The following is a 20,586-nucleotide window of genomic DNA, read 5'->3' as shown; positions in this document are numbered from 1 at the left end:
TAGGAAGTGTCAAATGTCTGAGGCCAGATTTGAACTCAAGGCTGGTGCTCTATCCACTGGGCCACCTAGCTGCCCACTATTTTCAATATTATTGATTTCTCCTTTTAATTTTAGAATTTCAAGTTTAGTTTTTGGTTGGGACTATTTAAGCAGTTTACCTCCTCCTTCTCTTAATCTAGGAAGCCTATATTTTTGGAGGTAGTCATCCATTTAAAGTTGGGGAAAGTAACTCCTTATTATTTCTCTAATTTCCTCTTCATTGGTGGAAAGATCCCTCTTTTCATTTGTAAGACTAACAATTTAAGTTTTCCCTTTCCTTTTTCTAATCAGATTTACCAAAGGTCTATCTATTTTATTAGCTTTTACATAAAACCAACTCTTAGTTTTATTTATTAATTCAATAGATTTTTTTTTTTCATTTTTTTGTTTTTTTTCTTATTTTTTTTCCTGAGGCTGGGGTTAAGTGACTGGCCCAGGGTCACACAGCTAGGAAATGTTAAATGTCTGAGGCCAGATTTAAACTCAGGTCCTCCTGAATTCAAGGCTGGTGCTCTATCCACTGGGCCACCTACCTGCCCACTACTTTCAATATTATTGATTTCTCCTTTTAATTTTAGAATTTCAAGTTTAGTGTTTGGTTGGGGGGTTTATTTTGGTCCTTTTCTAGCTTTTCAAGTTGCAGGCCCAATTTATTGATCTTCTCTTTCTCTCTCTTATTCAAGTAAGCCTCTAAAGACATGGCATTTCCCCTTATCACCTCTTTTGCTGCATCCCACAAATTTTGGTATGATGTCTCATCATTGTCATTATCTTGTGTGAAATTATTATTTTTTTCTATAATTTGCTGTTTTACCTAGTCATTTTTAAGATGAGATTATTTAGTTTCAAATTACTTTTTGGTCTATTTGCCCCTAACTTCTTGTTGAATGTAGTTTTTATTGCATTGTGATCTGAGATGAAGGCATTTACTATTTCTGCCTTCCTGCATTAAATTTTGAGATTTTTACGTCCCAATATATGGTCAATTTTTGTATTGGTTCCATGAACTGCTGAGAAAAAAGTATACTCCTTTCTATCACCATTCAGTTTTCTCCAAAGATCTATCATACCTAGTTTTTCTAATGTTCCATTTACCTCTTTAATTCCTTTCTTATTTTTTTTATGGTTTGATTTATCTAATTCTGAGAGTGCAAGGTTAAGGTCTCTCACTATTATAGATTTGCTGTTTAATTTTTTTTGCAACTCTCTTAACTTCTCCTTTAGGAAGTCAGATGGCATACCATTTGGTGCATATATGTTTAGTATTGATATGGTTTCATTATCTATGCTACCTTTTAGCAGGATATGGTTTCCTTCCTTATCTCTTTTAATTGGATCAATTTCTGCTTTTGCTTGATCTGAGATAAGGATGGCTAGCCCTGCTTTTTTGGCTTCACCTGAAACATAATAGATTCTTTTCCAACCTTTTACCTTTACTCTGTATGTATCTCCCTCCTTTAAATGTGTTTCCTGTAAACAACATATTGTAGGGTTCTGACATTTGATCCAGTCTGCTATCTGCCTCAGTTTAATGGGAGAGTTCATGCCATTCACATTTAGAGTTAAAATTACTAATTCTGTATTTCCTGCCATCATATTATTCCCTGATTATGCTTTTTTTTCCCCCTTGTCCCCCTGAAACCTTTACCCAGTATTGAATTTATGGACCCCACTTGTGATGCATAGCCCTCCCTTTTAAGTATCCCTCCCCCCTCTTTTTAAGTCCCTTCTCCTTTCTTGTACCCTTCCCTTATTCCTCTTTTTCTTTTCCTTTTTCCTCTCCGCACTTTTAATGAGGTGAGAGAGAATTCTGTGAAAAACAAATATGTCAATTATTTACTCTTTGAGCCTACTCTGATGAGAGTAAGATTTATACAATATTTCTCCCCCTCTCTAAGTTCCCTCAGATGTGGTAAATTTTCTATGCCTCCTCCTGGGATTTAGATTCCTTCTTTTTATCTTTCCTTTCCCATTTTATGATACTATCTCCTTCCCTTTACTACTTCTTTTTCATGTTATATCAGTAAAATTAAATTATCCATGTGGACTTTGTATCCACAACAGAGATACAGTTCTCAAGAGTGCTTTTTACCTTTTTTTTTTTTTTTGCTTCTCTTGAGACTTGTGGATGTAGATCAAATTTTTTGTTTAAATCTGTTTTTTTTTTTTTTTTTTCCTTAGAAACAAATGGAATTCCTCTGTTTCATTAAATGTCCATCTTCTTCCATGGAAGAAAATGCTAAACTTAGTTGGATAGTTTATTATTGGTTGCAATACTAGTTCTTTTGACTTTCAGAATATCAGGTTCTAGGCCCTACGATCCTTTAATGTGGAGGCACCCAGGTCTTGAGTGATCCTTATTGTGGAATCTTGATATGAATTTTTTTTTCCTTGCTACTTGCAATATTTTTTCCTTAGTTTGGTAGTTTGGCAGCTTAGCCACAATGTTCTTTTTTTAGGGTCTTTTTCAGAAGATGTTCGAGGAATCCTTTCATCGCCTATTTTCCCTTCTGTTCCTATTATCTCTGGATAATTCTCGTTGATGATTTCCTGTAAAATAGAATCTGGGCTCTTTTTTTCATCATAATTTTCAGTAAGTCCAATGATCCTCAGATTATCTCTCCTAGATCTATTTTCCAAGTCTATAGATTTTCCCAGTAAATATTTGATGTTATTCTCCAGCTTTTCATTTATTTATTTTTTTGTTTTGTTTTGTTTTGTTTGACTGATTCTTGATTTCTCAATGAATCATTCATTTCTATTTGTTCAGTTCTGATTTTTAATGAGTCATTTTCTTCAAATTTTTAGTTCTTTTTGTATGGGTCCAATTGAGCTTTTAAATGAATTATTTTGCTCAGTTGAATTTTTTTCCATTTCACTATTTTTTTAGTGAGTTATTTTCTTTTTCCACATCACAAACACTACTTTTTAAGGATTTTTTTTATCTTCTCCAATTCAGAAATCTTACTTTCCTGTTTTTTGTTAATCTTTTCTAATTCACAAAATTTTGTTTCCCTGCACCTCCTGTGAATTCTGTATTTTTTTCCAACTCAAATTTCAGGACGTTGTTATTCTCTATCATAGCTTCTCTTTCCTTTCCCCATTTTTCTTCAAAATCTCTTAACTTTTGACCAGTCTCTTCTAGGAGAGGATTATGTGTTGACGGGCATGTATCATTCCCTTTTAGGCTGTTATCTGGAGAGTGTTTGCTGTTAGCTTCCTTGGGGTTGGATACCAGCTCTTTCTCAGTATAGAATGTGTCAATCATTCTCTTCAGTTTCTTACTCATTCTTAAAACTCTGTGGGGGTCTGCTCTTTTGTATGAAATTTACCAGCTTTCTCCCAGACAGTTGATAGGATGCAGCAATCCTTTGACTGGGCTAAGAGAGAACTCTGGGAGAGAGTTCTCTTCCTCCCAACAGAAATGACTCAGAGGTGGTTAGCAGGGCTGCAGCAAGGAGTGCCCATTGAAGGACCCACACTATGTCACCTAGCAACTGCCCTGAGACTAGAGGCTGAACAGTAAAAGCGTCACAAACCCCAGGCAAAGCCTCCCATAGGGCCGTAAATATTACCAGCTGACACAAAAAGCCCCTGCTCTTAAACTGGACATCTCTGCTCAGAAAGCACACTTGCTGTTGCAGGGGTTCTGCTGCTGTGGGAGTTCCACTGCTGCTGAAGTTTCACTACTGTGAGAATTCCACTACCTCAGGCTGAGCCCCACACTATGAGGATTACAGGCTGCCCCAGGCTGTGTCCCCTGCTGTTCACATTCTTAACTGCCCTAAGGAAAAGCCCCAGACAGCAGAAGGGGGCTGCACACCATAATGAGATTAGTGTTAGGTAACTTCTGGTTTGGGGTGATTATATTTTCTGGATTTTTACTTTAAAGTGGCTTTGATTTCTCTTCTTATGTGCCATTTTACAAGCAGAGTGGAGCTATCAGCCTATGCCAGATTCCTCTATCTCAGTGGCTTCTCTGATCCCAGAGTTCTCCCCAGCCCATTTGACTCAATGTGCTAGCCCTTAGTCCAACCCTGTCTGTGCCGGTGCTTTTTTTCCTCCTCTTAGAACCGACCTTTTCTGTTAAAATTCCAGATTCTCTTTTTCTGGTAAGTTGTGCTTCTAATCCTTGTGGTTTTTATCAGTCCAGCATTATTTTTGAAGCTGATTTCACTAGTTGGTATTGATGGTAAAAGGGAGCTTAGAAATGCATGTGTATCTTCTGTGCCATCTTGGCTCTGCCCCACTTTCTTTCCTTTTTCTAATCAAATTTACCAAAGGTTTATCAATTTTATCGTTTTTTTTCATAAAACAAACTCTCAAGTTTTATTTATTAATTTAAAAGTTTTTTTATATTCAATTTTATTTTCATTTTCATTTTAGTATTCCAAGTTAATATTTGATGGGAGGGTTAATTTGCTCTTTTTCTAACTTTTTAAGTAGTAAACCCAATTCATTGATCTTCTTTCTCTATTTTATTCAAGTAAGCCTCTAGAGATATAAAATTTTCCCTTATTACCACTGTGGCTGCATCCCACAAATTTTGGTATGTTGTCTCATTGTCGTCATTCTCTTGAGTGAAATTATTGTGTCTATGATTTGACCCATTCATTCCTTAGGATGAGATTATTTAGTTTCCAATTACTTTTTTGTTTAGCCCTAGCTTTTTGTTGAATGTAGTTTTTTCATTGTGATCTAAAAAGAATGAATTTACTATTTCTAACTTTCTGCATTTAATTTTGAGGTCTTTATGTCCCAATATATGGTCAATTTTTGTAGAAGTTCCATGAACTGCTGAGAAGAAAGTATACTCCTTCCTGTCTCTATTCAGTTTTCTCAAAAGATCTGTCATATCTAACTTTTCCAATATTACCAATATTTACCTCTTTAACTTCTTTCTTATTTGTTTTGTGGTTTGATTTATCTAATTCTGAAAGTGCAAGGTTGAGTTCTCCAACTATTATAGTTTGCTGTGTATTTTTTCTTCCAACTCTTTCAACTTCTCCTTTAGGAGATCTTGGGGCACCATATATGCACAATATATATTCACTACTTGGTGCATATATGTTTAGTATTGATACTGCTTCATTGTCTATGCTACTCTTTTGCAAGATGTACTTTCCTTCCTTATTTCTTTTAATTAGATAATATTTTGCTTTTCTTGATCTGAAAATGGCTAGCCCTGCTATTCTGAATTCACCTGAAGCATAATGAATAGATTCTCCTACAGCCTTTTACCTTGACTCTGTATGTATTACCCTGCTTTAAATGTGTTTCCTGCAAACCATATATTGAAGGATTCTGGCTTTTGATGCAGTGTGCATCAGACTCCACTTTATGGGAGAATTCATCACATTCACATTTACAGTTAAAAGTACTAATTCTGTATTTTCTGCCATCTTATTATCCCCAGATTATACTTTCCTTTTCCTTTCCCTCTTTACCCATGTCCCCAGTATTAAACTTAGGGCACCACTTGCCTCATGCCGCTCTCCCTTTTTAGAATCCCTCCCATCCCCTTTCAGTCCCTCCTCCTTTCCTTTAATTTTGTCTTATTTTTTTTTTCTGTATTCCCTTCTATTTAGTTTACTCCTTTCCTTCTCCCTTTTCATCTCCCACATTTCAATGGGGTGAGAGAAGTTTCTCTGTAAACCAAATATGTCTAATATTTTCTCTTTGAGCCAAATCTGATGAGAGTACGATGTACCTCCCTCTCCCTTAATTCCCTCAGATATAATAGGTTTCCTTTGCCTCTTTGTGTGATGTAATTTCCCTCTTTTTATCTCCCCTTTTCCCTTTTCTGATAAAATCCCCTTTCCACTTTTATTTTCCAATTTTTTAAATATTATAACAGTAAAACCAAATTATACAAATGCTCTTTATGTATGCCTATAACAAAAAAAAAGAGTTCTTTTTATCTTTTATGGTTCTCCTATTGGGAGGTTAAATTTTTTGTTTAGCTCTATTTATTTATTTATTTTTTCATTAGGAATAAATGGAATTCACTTGTTTCATTGAATATCTATCTTCTTCCCTGGAAGAAAATGTGCAGCTTAGCTGGGTAGTTTATTCTTGGCTGCATTCCAAGTCTTTTTGACTTTCAGAAGCTGAGATTCCAGGCCCTTTGATCCTTTAATGTGGAAGCTGCTAGATTCTGAGTTATCCTATATTGTCGCTCCTTGGTATTGTTTTTTTTTTTTTTTTTTTTTTTTTTTTTTTTTCTGGCTGCTTGTAACATTTTTTCCTAAGTCTGACAGTTCTGAAATTTAGCCACGTTATTACTTGACGTTTTCATTTGGGGTTTCAATGCCTATTTTACCTTCTGATTCTCTTACATGTGAGGCAGTTCTCTTGGAGGATTTTCTGAAAAATAGTGTCTAGGCTCTTTTTGCTCATCATGCTTTTCAGAGATTCCAATTATCCTTAGATTATGTGTCCTAGATCTATTTTCCAGGTCTCTTATTTTTCCACATAGATATTTAACATTTTTTTCTATTTTTTTCATTTTTTTGTTTTTTCTTGACTGATTCTTGATGTCTCAAATAATCATTCATTTCTGTTTTTTCAATTCTGAGTTTTTAAATTAATTTTATAAATATAATTTTTTCATAGTACATATGCATGAATATATATATTTTTTTACATTATCCCTGTATTCATTTTTCCAAATTTTCCCCTCCCTCCCTCCCTGCCTCTACTCCCTCCCCTAGATGACAGGCAATTCCATGAATATTAAATGTACTACAGCATAACCTAGATATAATATATGTGTGTAAATCCAATTTTCTTGTCGCATGGTAATAATTGGATTCCAAAGGTATAAGTAACCTGGGTAGAAAGATAATAATGCAAGCAGTTTACATTCAATTCTGATCAGTTCTGATTTTTAATCAAATCAGTTCTTATTTTTAATAAGTTATTAGCTTCATTAACTTTTTTCCCTTCTTTTTCTATATGTCCAATTGAGTTTTTAAATGACTTGTTTTGCTCTATGGAATTTTTTCCATTTCACTCATTTTTTTTTTGTTTGTTTGTTTTGTTTTGTTTTGTTTTGTTTTTAATGAGTTATTTTCATTTTTCCAATGAACAAATCTTACTTTCCTGGGACTTCTTTACCTTTTCCAATTCACAAATTCTGTTTACCTGGGAGTCCCTTACCTTTTCCATTTCACATTTCAGGAAGTTGTTTTCTTTTTCCACTTTATCAAATCTTTCTTTTAATGAGTTATATGCATTTCTCATGCTCTTTTGCAGAGCTTCTCTTTTTTTTTATCCATTTTTCTTCTAGCTCTGTTTTAGGATATTTTCTGATTTCTTCCAGTTGAACTTGTCTGATGGGGATCAGGTTATATCCCCCTTTGTTTTTGTTTTTGTTTTTTTTTTTCTGGAAATTTTCTTCTATTAGTCTCCTTAGGGTTAGAAATCTGCTCTATTTCTGTATAGAAGCTATCTATAGTTAAAGCTAGCTTGGCTTTTTTATTCATTTTTTTTAAAGCCCTTAGTGTCTGGCTTCAGGGCAAGGAGGTTCTCAGCTTCCTCTGCAAAACAGGGACAGATAGACAGTAACTGTCCTGCAAAAACAGGCTTGAAGAGTGGACATTCTGCTGCAAAGTCTTACTGCCCTGGGCAGAGCCCCCACTGTGCAGAAATTATGAGTGTCTTGGGCAGAACCCTGCTATGCAGTAGTGTGATTTTCTTTGGAAGTACCCCACTGGGCAGGAAGTGTGCCCTGGGCAGAGCCCCATTAGTGGCTGCCTTGGGACAAGCGGTTGAGCAGCAGAAGTGTCTCTGTTCTGGTAGACTATGGCTGAACAGCTGTACTGGGGTTGTGCTGGGTCACTCCTGGTGCTGGGTGGGTATGGTCAGGTCCTGTTAAACTCTGGTGTTTTGGCGTATATGCTACTTTTGGTGTTTGTGTAACTTCTCTGTTGATCTACTGCTTTTCAATTAAAGCAGAGCAGACAATGTGTGGTAGAGTCCTCCATGCAAATTCTCCACCCACAGGGATCACACTGTGCTCCGGGTCCACTCAGCATGGGCAAGCCTCCGTGTTCTGACTCCCTGGCTGCTCTGGACTCCTCCTACCCGATCAAGACAGACTTTATCTGGCGAAGTTCCAAGTAATCTTTGGCTGGCAAAGTGTTGTACTCCCAATATTTGGGAATCCTACCAGTCAAGCATGATTTCTGAGGCTGAATTAGGTATATAGTAAGTGAGGGTAGAAGGGAGTTCAGAATGAAGCATCTATCCTCTCCACCATCTTGGCTCTGCCCCCCCCCCCCCCGGGAAGTAGTATTTTTTTTAAAACAAGATCTCTGGTTCTTTTTCTAAAGCTCTCATTTCCTTTCTCCACTTTCCTTTTAACTCTTTTAAGATCTATTTATAATTCTTACTAAGAGAATCTTCAGAGTTGCAGACCAAGTTATCTTACATTTTGAGGCTTGACCTGATGGCTTTTTGCCTCAAGTGTCATCAGGGTTTGAGGTCTGCACTTCCCTATCTCCATAGAATCTATCTATGGTCAGAGTTCTTTTGCTTTTCATTTTTAAATGTTCTGGTCTGCTCTTAGGACAATAGGGAAATTGTCCCAAATTTCCTCTATCTCAAATTTCCTCTACAGGCAACAGTAGTTTCATGCTTTCCTGGGGCCAGGGTTGCTGTCTTCCATCTAGTGCTGTGTAAGCATGGCTAAACCCATTTGTTTTCCTGGGGTTTGGGGTCTCATTATTTGTCTTCTGAAGTTGAGTTGAAAGTCTTTCAGCAGAAGATATTTTGGAAGAACTTCAGGAAAAGTCTGTTTGCTGATCCAGTGGTTTCTGAACCAAGACAGAATAGCTTGTATTATAGTTAAAAGATTCCCAGTAAATTTCTCCAGGGGACAGAATCCACTCTGACCTCAGTCCCTGTATTGTACCTTTGCTGGGCCACCTCCACCCTACCCCTGTTCTTCAGACCGACTTTTCCTGAAGTTCTTCCAAAGTATCTTCTGCTGAAAATATATGTGGTTTCTGTCACTCGAAAACCAATTCAGAGGCTTTATGTGACAAAAGGAAGGAAGAGCTCAAAGATTTGTGCATTTTTTGTCTCTTTGATTTTATGTTTTAAAAAACTACCATACTAAAATATCTGCCTAGGGAGAAGCATTAGCTACTTTGATATTTATGAACATAGTTGATATCTTCAGGCCCTCCACTCTTCAGGAAAGTATCTAGAAATACCATTTTTGGCTGCATAGTATAAAATGACATTTTTAGCTTATTTATGTTTAAATGGAAATAAATCATTATTAGATAACTCAATATGTATTATGTTATATAATGAAATTTCACTTAAAATATATCAGAGAGTAGCGGGAACTCTAAATTCTCAGTCTGAGGAGACACAGTGAACATTTTTGCAGGTCCTAACCAGTTGGGTAAACTGGCTAAAGAGCTGTCCTTTACTGTCAGAAGACATAGGTTTAAAACTCACTTCTGATACATCCTAGCTGGTTGACTCTACACAAGTTGCTTAACCTCACAGTGCCTCAACTTAATAATTCACTAAGAATATCATTTGCAATAAAGGCTTCATTTCCAAAATATAAAGAGAATTGACTCTAATTTATAAGAAATCAAGCCATTCTCCTATTGATAAATGGTCAAAGGATATGAACAGACAATTCTCAGAAGAAGAAATTGAAACTATTTCTAGCTATATGAAAAGATGCTCCATGTCATTATTAATCAGAGAAATGCAAATTAAAACAACTCTGAGATACCACTACACATCTCTAATTGGCTAGAATGACAGGGAAAGATAATGCAGAATGTTGAAGGGGATGTGGGAAAACAGGGACACTGACACATTGTTGCTGGAATTGTGAATGCATCCAGCCATTCTGGAGAGCAATTTTCAACTTTGCTCAAAAAGTTATCAAACTGTGCATCCCCTTTCACCCAGCAGTTTTACTTCTGGTCTTATATCCCAAAGAGATCTTAAAGAAGGGAAAGGGATGCGGATGCCCATTGATTAGAGAAGGGCTGAATAAATTGTGGTATATGAATATTATGGAATATGATTGCTGTGTAAGAAATGACTAGCAGGATGATTTCAGAAAAGCCTGGATAGATTTACATGACCTGATGCTGAGTGAAATGAGTAGGACCAGAAGATCGTTGTATACTTGCACAACAATACTATATGATGATCAATTCTGATGGATATGGCCATTTTCAACAATAAGATGAACCAAATCACTTCCAATAGAGCAATAATGAACTGAACCAGCTACACCCAGCATAAGAACCACTACATAGAATTCCCAATCCCTCTAATTTTGTCCGCCTGCATTTTATATTTCCTTCACAGGCTAATTGTACACTGTTTCAAAGTCCGATTCTTTTTGGACTGCAAAACAACCTTTTGGTCGTGTGTCGTGTGTGTGTGTGTGTGTGTGTGTCATATATGTATAAATTTCTACTTTAAGATATCGAACATGTATTGACCAACCTGCCATCTTTGGGGTGGGGGGGAACGAGGGGAAAAATTAGAAAAAACGGTTTCGCAATTGTCAATGTTGTGAAATTCCCCATGCATATATCTGGTAAATAAAAACTATTAAATTAAAAGAATATCATTTGCAGAGAAATTCCCTGTTTATCAGTGAAGGTAATTTTTATCACTGTGATTTCCATACAAATGAAATCTCATATTCCTTTGGACATAATTAGTTCAAAAGCAATCTGGCAGCATCATTTTCAATGTTTTGGAGAAACTCAATTTTGGAGAATGATTTATGAATTAAATAACAAAATAATATACCTAGTGAAATGGAGAAATAGTTATCTCTTAGTTCTTTCCCTTAGACTCATGTCATGGTTCGTAGTAAAAAAAAAAGAATTTCTTATTTTATTGCCCAGTACAATATTTTTAAACTATATTTTGCAGTCAAAGATCAGAAGAAATAATAGATGTGCATTGTAAATCATTACTTTTGTTTTTATTTTTAGTTTCCCTTCCCAAGAAGACTTGAATAGAAAAAAATACATTGGTTTTCTACTTATTAATCCCTTTCTTCCAGGGATTATAGAGCTTTAGACAGGTTACATTGTTTTGGATCTCTTGCCCATGGAGAAGAGATAGAAATATGTTATGTTATGCTAAACTGAATGTCTGTGGATTTCTCTGATTTATAAAAGGGAATATTCTGCCATGTCATGCTGAATGTGGCAGTACTATATTTCCAAACATTTTATCTGTGAGGACTGTGGTAAGAAAGTCGATCTTTCCCAATATCGTCTTTGCAATCTACTTACATAAAAAAGCCCAAATTAATCATGTTAGAGCAGATTGTTCTTTTTATTTATGGTATTTGCTTAGAGATATGGTGCTCTGAAAGTGCGAAGCAATTAATGTAACCAGATCACTCACAGATAACTCATATTTTAAGACCACCTCTTTCTACCCACCTCATTCAACTTAAAGACATTTATCTATATCACAATTCCCTTTGAATCATATTGGCGTTGCTCAAAAATACATTGTAGAATAGCTTTAAAATTATGCCTTTTATATTAATTTTTATATATTAAGTTTTAATTGTATTTTACTTTTTTCTACAATAGCAGAAGAAAGTTCTTCAGAAGATTCTACAAGCAGGTAGGCTTTGTAGCTTTTGATTAATCTTCTTGGTCCAGTCTTCAATAGGTTTTTCAATTCAGACAAAGCAGACTGTCATGAATCCAAAATTTTTATACTACTATAGTATACTATGCTATACTATGCTATAGAATTTTTATACTATCATATTAATTCATGTTTTTGCTTAATTAACTTTCAACAAATTAGGTTTACTGGACACCTACTAGGTACATGTGCATTTGCACATATATATATATATATATATATATATGTACATTATTATGTGTGTATATATGTTTATGCATATATTGCATATGTGTGTGTATATATACACACATATATGTACACTATGTGTATGTGTGTGCATGTGTTTATTCAAGCTTATTTATCAGATTATTAACTGTTTTGTGTATAGATAGTTGACTGAGGAAGCTGAAGGATTAAGTGACTAGTTTGGGTTCATGAAATCATTATGTGACAAAGGAAGAAGTTGAATCCACTGTATTTTTACCCCCTTCCTACTTCCTATCCACAAAACCCTAATAGAACTATTAATAAATAGTATTTGATGAATGAAGAATGAACCAGCTATGTTCCATATGGCCACACCACATGTTAGCCACCTGGAAGGGGGCTTTTAAATCACATCTGCAATGCAAATATGTATCATCTTCTACTTGCAGAAGTTTTACCTAAGTGCTCAGATCAAGGAGTTATCAACAGGGGCTGGGGGTTAGTCACTGGGACCAGGATCCTAAATTAAGACAAGAGATGGTATTGGAGATTTCTCAGCAAGGAGAGAAGCAATGGTAGAGAAGAAGGAAGCGTCTGGTGAGTAGTTTCTGCTTGGAACTCTTGTAGACAACTATGGTAGAGAGCTAATTTTTACTTTGAGACTTTGGCAGGAATATTCTTCTTTCCAATTAGAGAGATGTGGGCAAGTTGGCATTGTATCTTGAGAAGTAGTAAACCTTTTGAAAACGCACTTCTCTGGAGCTCCTACAAAGGCAAACAGATATGGCAAAGGATTAGTTGTAAAGGTCATTAACAGGAATGACTAAAACAGAGATTGCTAAGTATCTCACTTTTAGTGAGCTCATTTTCCCACAGCACAGAATGTTATTTTGCAGTGTCCTACAGATTCTGTGCTCTTTGTTGCTGTCAGTGTTAAGAGTTACTCTTAATATAAAAGAAGGTGAAAATTCTGGAAAAATGCCTTTCCACTTTCTAGATGATCAAGTAGAATGAAGTATTCCAAGAAATGATAATTTTTTTCTCTTAAATAAGGAGGAAGGTGAAGAGAAAAGAGGCAAAGTTGGGAGTGATTGTCTCGGGAGATTGGTGGGAAGAGTCCCCTGATCCCAAGAAGCTGAACATTTGGAACCTTTCTTCCTATATTTATTTAAAAAATGAAGTATTAGAACTATAAAGCACCCAGAGCAGTTCCTAATATGACAAATTCAACTGAGATATTTTCACAGCCCCATAGGATGGCATTGATTAATGTGAAATAGCTTAGGGGCTAAATCAAATATGATTAAGCAAGATGTTTCAAGTGACATGGCTTTTTAAAGTCAGAGGGAAGTAAGTCCTTGTTGTAGAGAAAAGAGCCCATTAGAACAGAGTTAGGAAGGGAACAAGGGGGGGGGGGCCTAGGTAAGAACAAACTCTCATGTACATTGTATCTATGGGAGTTGTTGCAGGATACCTAAAGAGATAATTGAGTCAGTCTTTTAGATATGCTAACAAGATAGTCCCAGGAAATTGATCTCTTTTTCTATGGGATTATGGTTGATGGACATGTTGCAGCATTTACATTATTCCTGTTAATGGTATTATATTATTCCTCTTTTAGATGTGAATTTAAGGGGAAGCAAATAGGAACATGATTTTGAAGCCCTAAGAATCTGGAAAGAAAAATAAAAATTTGGAAGTTAATAAAAAAATTCAGGAGGCCTTGAGAAGTTTAAGTAAAAAGTAGAGTTAGTTGAAGTGAAAATTGAGAAGCTGAGTTGAAGAAGATAGATTCCAACTAAAGGAAGAAAAGAAAGTGAGCCCAAAGAGGATTTGAGGAGATGGAAAAGACATAAGAAAGAAGACAAGGTGAAGGCTATAAAGAGGAGGAAAAGGAGATGAAATACAACTGAAAAATGAGAAAGGGAAGAAGAATGTTAAAAAACAGGACCAAATAAGCAGTCAGTTCTCAAGTTTAAGAAGAAAGGAAGGGAGATTGCTCATGTGTATCAAAGTATCAGAGCAAAAGGAATGAAGGAAGGAAGGAAGGAAGGAAGGAAGGAAGGAAGGAAGGAAGGAAGGAAGGAAGGAAGGAAGGAAAGGAAAGGAAAGGAAAGGAAAGGAAAGGAAAGGAAAGGAAAGGAAAGGAAAGGAAAGGAAAGGAAAGGAAAGGAAAGGAAAGGAAAGGAAAGGAAAGGAAAGGAAAGGAAAGGAAAGGAGAAAGGAAAGGAAAGGAAAGGAAAGGAAAGGAAAGGAAAGGAAAGGAAAGGAAAGGAAAGGAAAGGAAAGGAAAGGAAAGGAAAGGAAAGGAAAGGAAAGGAAAGGAAAGGAAAAATGAAAGGAAAAAGGAAAGGAAAAATGAAAGGAAAAAGGAAAGGAAAAAGGAAAGGAAAAAGGAAAGGAAAAAGGAAAGGAAAGGAAAGGAAAGGAAGAAGGAAAGGAAGAAGGAAAGGAAGAAGGAAAGAGAAAGAAAGATGTGCTAACACATCCTAAGGAGCTGAGAAGAGAATGGTTTTGTGCTAGTGAACAGGGAATAAAGATAAATTGGATTCAAGTCCCCCCTTTGTTATATTGAGCAAGTGTGCCCCAGAAATTTTTCCCATAACAGTTGCTCATCTGCATTATTTTCTCTCTGAAATTTCCCTACATTAATCAAAGACAAATAATGTACCCCAACTTGAATTCTGAACTCAACCACTCTCTCCCTCCAGCGCAAGTGAATTGAAAAATCTGGAGTTGAAACTCCTTGAAAGTAGATTACCACAGGGATTGTAAAAACTTTTTCTAGCAAGGAAGATAAACATTTACTTTTACAATAAAGACTTACTGAGACTGGAACGCATGATATATTCACATATCTAAAGGACAACTAGGCAAAGCAGTGGGCACTGTGTCCTGGGTTTGGAATCAAGAAGGGTCATCTGAGTTCTAATCTAGATCAGATACTTATTTGGTTATGATTCCAGGCAAGTCTCACTTAATCCTGTTTTCCTGAGTTTCCCCATCTGTGAAAGAATTGAGGAAAGAAATGGCAAACCACTTTAGTACCTATGCCAATCAAATGCCAAATGGGATCAAAGAATAAGACACTACTGAAATGATTGAACAACAAATACAACTCATATCTAGAGCTGAAACCTGTTGAGGGTAATTGTCACAATTTAGAAGGGAAGGTACAGAGAACAGTGACATGCTATTACAAATAGATTTCCAAGGTTTTAATAATTTGGGAATTTATAATGTCCCATTGTGTTTGTTTATCAACTTTAGAAAAGTGTAAAAATTAAGTGAGATTATTCTGGAGGAAAGAGCCCCTGATAGCTTCTAAACTAATATTTTCTTCTCTACCAAAATGAATCTTGGAATAGGAATAGTTGATTATATCTTCTATTCAATCATCCTTTGTAACATATCATTGGGTAACAAAGAACCTTGCAACAACTAAAAAGTTTTCTTGTTCATGATTGACTTCTGGAAATAAAAGAACTAATTTTTGGTTTCTTTTTGAAAGATACTCTGACATACCAGAATGGAAAATTCTCCAGCTAATCACAGATAACGAATTCAGTTTTGATATGGAGGTAAAGTTTCTTTATTGATTTTTTTTTCTACTCATATTTCAGTTTAGACAGTGCTTTGTTTTGTTAAAAGATATTGTAAACATACTATACAATCTCTTTAGTTATTTAATACCAAAGATCCAAATGGAGTTAAAAGGACCCAAATTATTTTAAAGCAAAGAAGCTTTTTTTCTGCATCAGACTTTCAAGTTTCCCCACCTCTAAGTTTTGTTGTGTTTTTTTTTTTTCTTCTGAATAACTAACTGAAACCAACTTTTATGCAATTTACATTCTGCTAATATTTCTCTATCAGTCTCCATATTTTCTTGTTACCTTTGTATTTAACTATGCACTGAAAAGAGTCTTAGATTTGGAGTGGAGAACCAGGCTTCAAATCCCATGACTTACACTCTAAAATAAATAATATTATGATGTTCCTAGAGGTCTCTTCTTGCTCCATATCTGTGATTCATTCCATAATAATACTAATTTTCTGTAAAAGTTGGTTGCACCGGTTGCTCCTGATTTTTTATTACAAATAGAGCACCTATGAATATTTCTGTACACATAGTTCTTATTTTTCCTGTCCTTGCTCTTTTTAGGATGAATTCTTAGCAATGGAAAAAAAAAATAGTATTTTGATTCTTACATATTGTTTTCTAAAACACCTGGACCAATTATAGTTCTCCTAGTGGTATATTAGAATTTCCCACGATTTGTAAATTTTTTTTTTTGTTTTTCTATGACATTTTGTTTATTTGTAAAATTTATTTTATTTGAAAAAAACAGTAAAAAAAATAAAAACAGAAAAGGAATACAAAACAAAATAAAACAAAGCAAAAGATAACATTGTCATGTGCCCTTCAAAAATTCAAGGAGAATTAAAAATATACATCAACAAATTACCAGATAAAGAAATTATATATTTATTAGAAGAAATTAAGTTCATGAATATCCATTTTTTCTTTACTTCTTTGTAAATTGTTTTCTCTGCCGTATAACTTATTTACTATACTCTTTCCTTTCATCTACCCTCTCACCCTCAAGAAAGCTACCATTAAGAAAATATATATTTATGTAGACATATATAGACACACACACACACACACACACACACACACACACACACACACACACGACTTTCCTATCCCTACTGATTCTAATTAAATTCTGTTTTATAACTTGTCTTGTTATTACTTAACCTCTCCCCACTCCAGGATCCCTCCCTTGTCTTCTTTCCTCACCCTTTGCTTCCCCATCTGCCCACCCCACTACCCTTACTTCTTTATAGATTTTTGGAGAGTGCTATACTTTTCATATTATATATGTAGTGTTGAACCCATTCCTGATGTGAGTAGGTTTTCAGAACTGAGTCTTCCCTCTCTCTAATGCTTGCTTGTATTCTTCTTCTATGCTTTCTTTCTATTACATAATTACTATTTTTATCTTACCTCTACCAGTCTTTCCTTTGAGCTACCTTACTGTTGATGTAAATCTTAAAAGCATAGTACACATTTCCAGGGAAAACCAAACAATATTTTGATGTTTAAACAGTTTCTCTATGCGGAATTCTTCAAAATTGCTCTTTAATATTGTCCCTTATATGTTAAATTTTCTGTTAAGTTCAGGTTTGGTTGAAAGAAAGTCCTGAAAATTTGCAAGTTCATTTAATATTCATTTTTTATCATTCAAAATTATAGATAATTTTGTTGGATGTGATATTTTTGGCCATAGGAATAGCTTTTTATTTTTTTTCCTGTTGTGGATAGATTGATTCCAGGACCTGTAGACCTGTAGTCTTCTATTGTAGGTGCTGATAAGTCTTGCACAATTCTAATTGTAACAGCTCCAATGTTTTGATTTTTTTTTTTTGCTTTTTGCAAAATTTTCTTTTTGATCTGGGGATTTCACTATTTGACTAGAATATTCCTGTTTATTTTCCAAAAAGAATCTTTTGTGGTGGTGATCAGGGATTTTTTCTATTTCTATTTTTCCCTTCATGTCCTATCACTCCAGGACTGTATTCGTGCATTATTGTGTCAAGGTCCATTTTTTTGTCAAAAAGTTATAACAGTGAGCTTATTCTATATTTTCTTTCTTGATCTGCTCTTCATCTCTTCAGTTTTCATATAGGATGTTTTACCTTCTTCTATTTTCTCATTCTTTATAATCTATTTTGTTATTTCTTGGTTTCTCATAGCTTCACTGGCTTCCCTTTATCCAATTCTCATTTTCAAATTTCATCTTTGAGACTCTGTCCCTCCTTTGCTAGTTGGCTAACTTTTTTTTTTCATAATCGTCTTGTTTTCATTGTTTGGCTTTTTATTTTTATTTTTTAAAGTTTTTTCCTCTATGTCTCTCATTTGATGTTTGAATTCTTTTTTTAATTCCTCCATAAATTCTCTCTGGGCAGGGGGCCATTTCACATTACTCTTTGAGGTAGAAGAAGCTTTTTGTTACTAAAATGTCCTCCTCTGAAGATGAATTCTGGTTTTCTCTATTCCCATAATATGATTTAATGGTGGGAGTCTACTTTGCTGGCTCATTTTTTTTTTAATAAGAAGTATAAACATCTCTAATCATAGGATTGGAGGATGGTGCCTCAAGCTTCCCTTGAGATCTCCACTCTGATCAGGAATTCCAAATCAAGAGCTCCACCTTCACCAAGTGCTGATTTCTTCCTACCCAGGGCCTTCTCTCTGCAGCACAGTGGAGCCTGGAATTCCCAGTCATCCAGGATTCACTCTGTCTTCCTAGACTCAAACCCGAATTTGACAAAGAGTGGGGTGGAGTGAAAGTTTCTGCCGAGACTCCAGCCATATCCAGCTAGCTGAGAGGCTCCCCACTTGATGTTTCTGTGTAGTTTGCCTGGAGGTGTTTGCACATCAGACAAGTTACTCCTCAATCTTGGGGCTTTTTGGATTGTATCAGAAGCCCTGTCCTGCCCCAAGTTATCTTGATCTATCACCAGTGTTGGCCCTGAGGCACAAATTTGTTCTATTTGTGGGGAAAATCTGGAGAGCTTCAAATTTACCAACTTGCTCCTCCATCTTCCCAGAATTCTCTATTCTTTTTAATTTTTCACCTTCTTAAGGTGATAAAATAAACATGTTGATTTTTAAGTTTTTCAGTGGTGGGAAACTGGAACATTTTTCATGAAGTTAATGATATTTTTATTGTCATTTCTTCATTTTGAGCTATTTTGCTAGATTTAGAGATTAAAAGATATGTGTCAGATACAGTCAATCTTCAGCTGTCATGGAAGTCACATTGTTAGAAAATGATTTGAAAGTCAAACTATACATAGAATATATGGGAAATGGGAAAGAGGGCATTCAATTCCAATGACCACCAAACCAAAGTTCATCTTTACCTAGGAATGATTGACCATATTATTTCTAACCTAGAAATACTGTTGAAGTAATTTTCTGACATGTTCCCAGATGAATCCTTTGTCCTTGACCTTTTTCCAGCTTCCTTTTACTCATTAGAATTTAAGCTCCTTGAGGGGAAGGCTGCCTTTCCTTTTACTTGTATTCATATTCACACCATTGTACACTGTGTCTGACACACACACACACACACACACACACACATATATATATATATATATACATACACATGTATAGGCATATATTTATATTATAACTGCTTAAAAAGGATTTTTTTCTAAGTTATGTAATCTTGTGACACTAAGATTGATTACAGTTTTATTAAGGTATTGTTTATACAGTCTGTGTTTAGAATTTGTCTTAAAAAAAAAAAAAGAAATCTCATTTCAATGTGTCCTAATCTACTTTCTTCAATATTCTTTGTTGTAATGAGATATATTTCTGTAATGTTCTTATTTAGAGGACCCCTTGAGTGTTGCATTAGATTTTGGGAGCATAATTATAATAGATCTTTGAGTTTTAAGTCCAGACATGTAAATTTTCATAGGCAATGGAATGCACAGACTTCTTTAATCTATAAAAATAAGATGAATAAGACTAATGAAGGGAATAATACATATCAGCTGCTCCACAAATTTGCAGCATTGTGGCTTTCATTTTTCATCTCTACTTTGCATGCAGGTTGTTATCATGAAAGTGAACATGAGGTTACTGACTTAATCTCACAAATACTTGAATTTGCAAAAGTTAAAATATATGCATATTGAGAGTTGAATGTATATCTTACATATTGTTATTATCTAACTTAGTTTATATAGAGATTTGAAATATTTTCCAACCTTTTTCTATTCTTTTAGTTTCAAAAGCACGTTTTTGTTTGTTTGTTTATTTGTTTGTTACACAGATCTCTATATAATCAGACTTATTGATTTTTGTCTGCAGTACTTATTATGTTTGATAACATGGATCCTGCATGGTGGATCAAAAATCTTATTGTTTTATTATAGGTTTTAATTTTAAATATTTAAGTTAATAGGATCAACTAGTTGGATAAGTGGTAAGGGCAGTGGTTTTGCAACAAGGAGGACCTGATTCAAATGTAATATCAGACACTTATCATGTAATAGCTGTGTAACCTTGGGCAAGTCACTTAAACCCAATTGCCTCACCAAAAAATAAGTCATTATTATTAGTAGAGTTTATTGTAGTGTACTTATTGACCTTACCTTTCACTACTTGCCTAAAGAAATTCTAAGTACTATAGAAATTTTGTTCTCTGCCTATGCCTTGTATTTTCTAATCTTCAAGACTTTAGAGTTTCTTCTCAAAATGTATTTCTCCACCATTTACCTGTTGCCTTTGTAAACTGTAGTTTTATCTTCCTTTATACTATTTTATCTCTTCCTCTATGGAAGCAAGCTCTCCCCCTCTTTTGAGGTCTATTGATACCACATTTTTCCTTGGGCAAAAAAAATCTGGGTTTTTTTTAGACTCTCCCATTGAATCTAGTAGAGTAACTTACATATAAAAATATGACTTAATGATGTTTTTTTTTTCCTTAGTAAATTTGTTGGATTAGTAATGGGTTATATATCATTGATAAATAATAAATATTTATATAGTACTTTTCCCATGGTAGATATTATACTCAGCACATTACATTTGATTCACACAACAATCCTCAGATGTAAATACTATTATCATTACCATTTGACAAATGAGGAAACTGAAACAAA

General features: G+C 34.8%; 1 protein-coding gene across 10 annotated transcripts in view; it reads left to right on the top strand.

Annotated features, from left to right (window-relative positions):
* LOC141544613 (uncharacterized) overlaps positions 1-20,586 on the top strand; it is a 79,011-nt gene that overhangs the window by 31,249 nt on the left and 27,176 nt on the right. For all 10 annotated transcript variants that reach the window (XM_074271003.1, XM_074271006.1, XM_074271007.1 and 7 more), the window contains exons 7-8: positions 11,649-11,682; positions 15,410-15,479. In XM_074271003.1, the coding sequence (XP_074127104.1) occupies positions 11,649-11,682; positions 15,410-15,479 (104 nt within the window). The remainder of the gene's footprint in view (positions 1-11,648; positions 11,683-15,409; positions 15,480-20,586) is intronic.

The sequence above is a fragment of the Sminthopsis crassicaudata genome, chromosome 5, assembly GCF_048593235.1.
Source record: "Sminthopsis crassicaudata isolate SCR6 chromosome 5, ASM4859323v1, whole genome shotgun sequence".
In the NCBI taxonomy this organism is placed as follows: Eukaryota; Metazoa; Chordata; class Mammalia; order Dasyuromorphia; family Dasyuridae; genus Sminthopsis; species Sminthopsis crassicaudata.
This window is presented reverse-complemented; position numbering and strand designations above follow the sequence as displayed.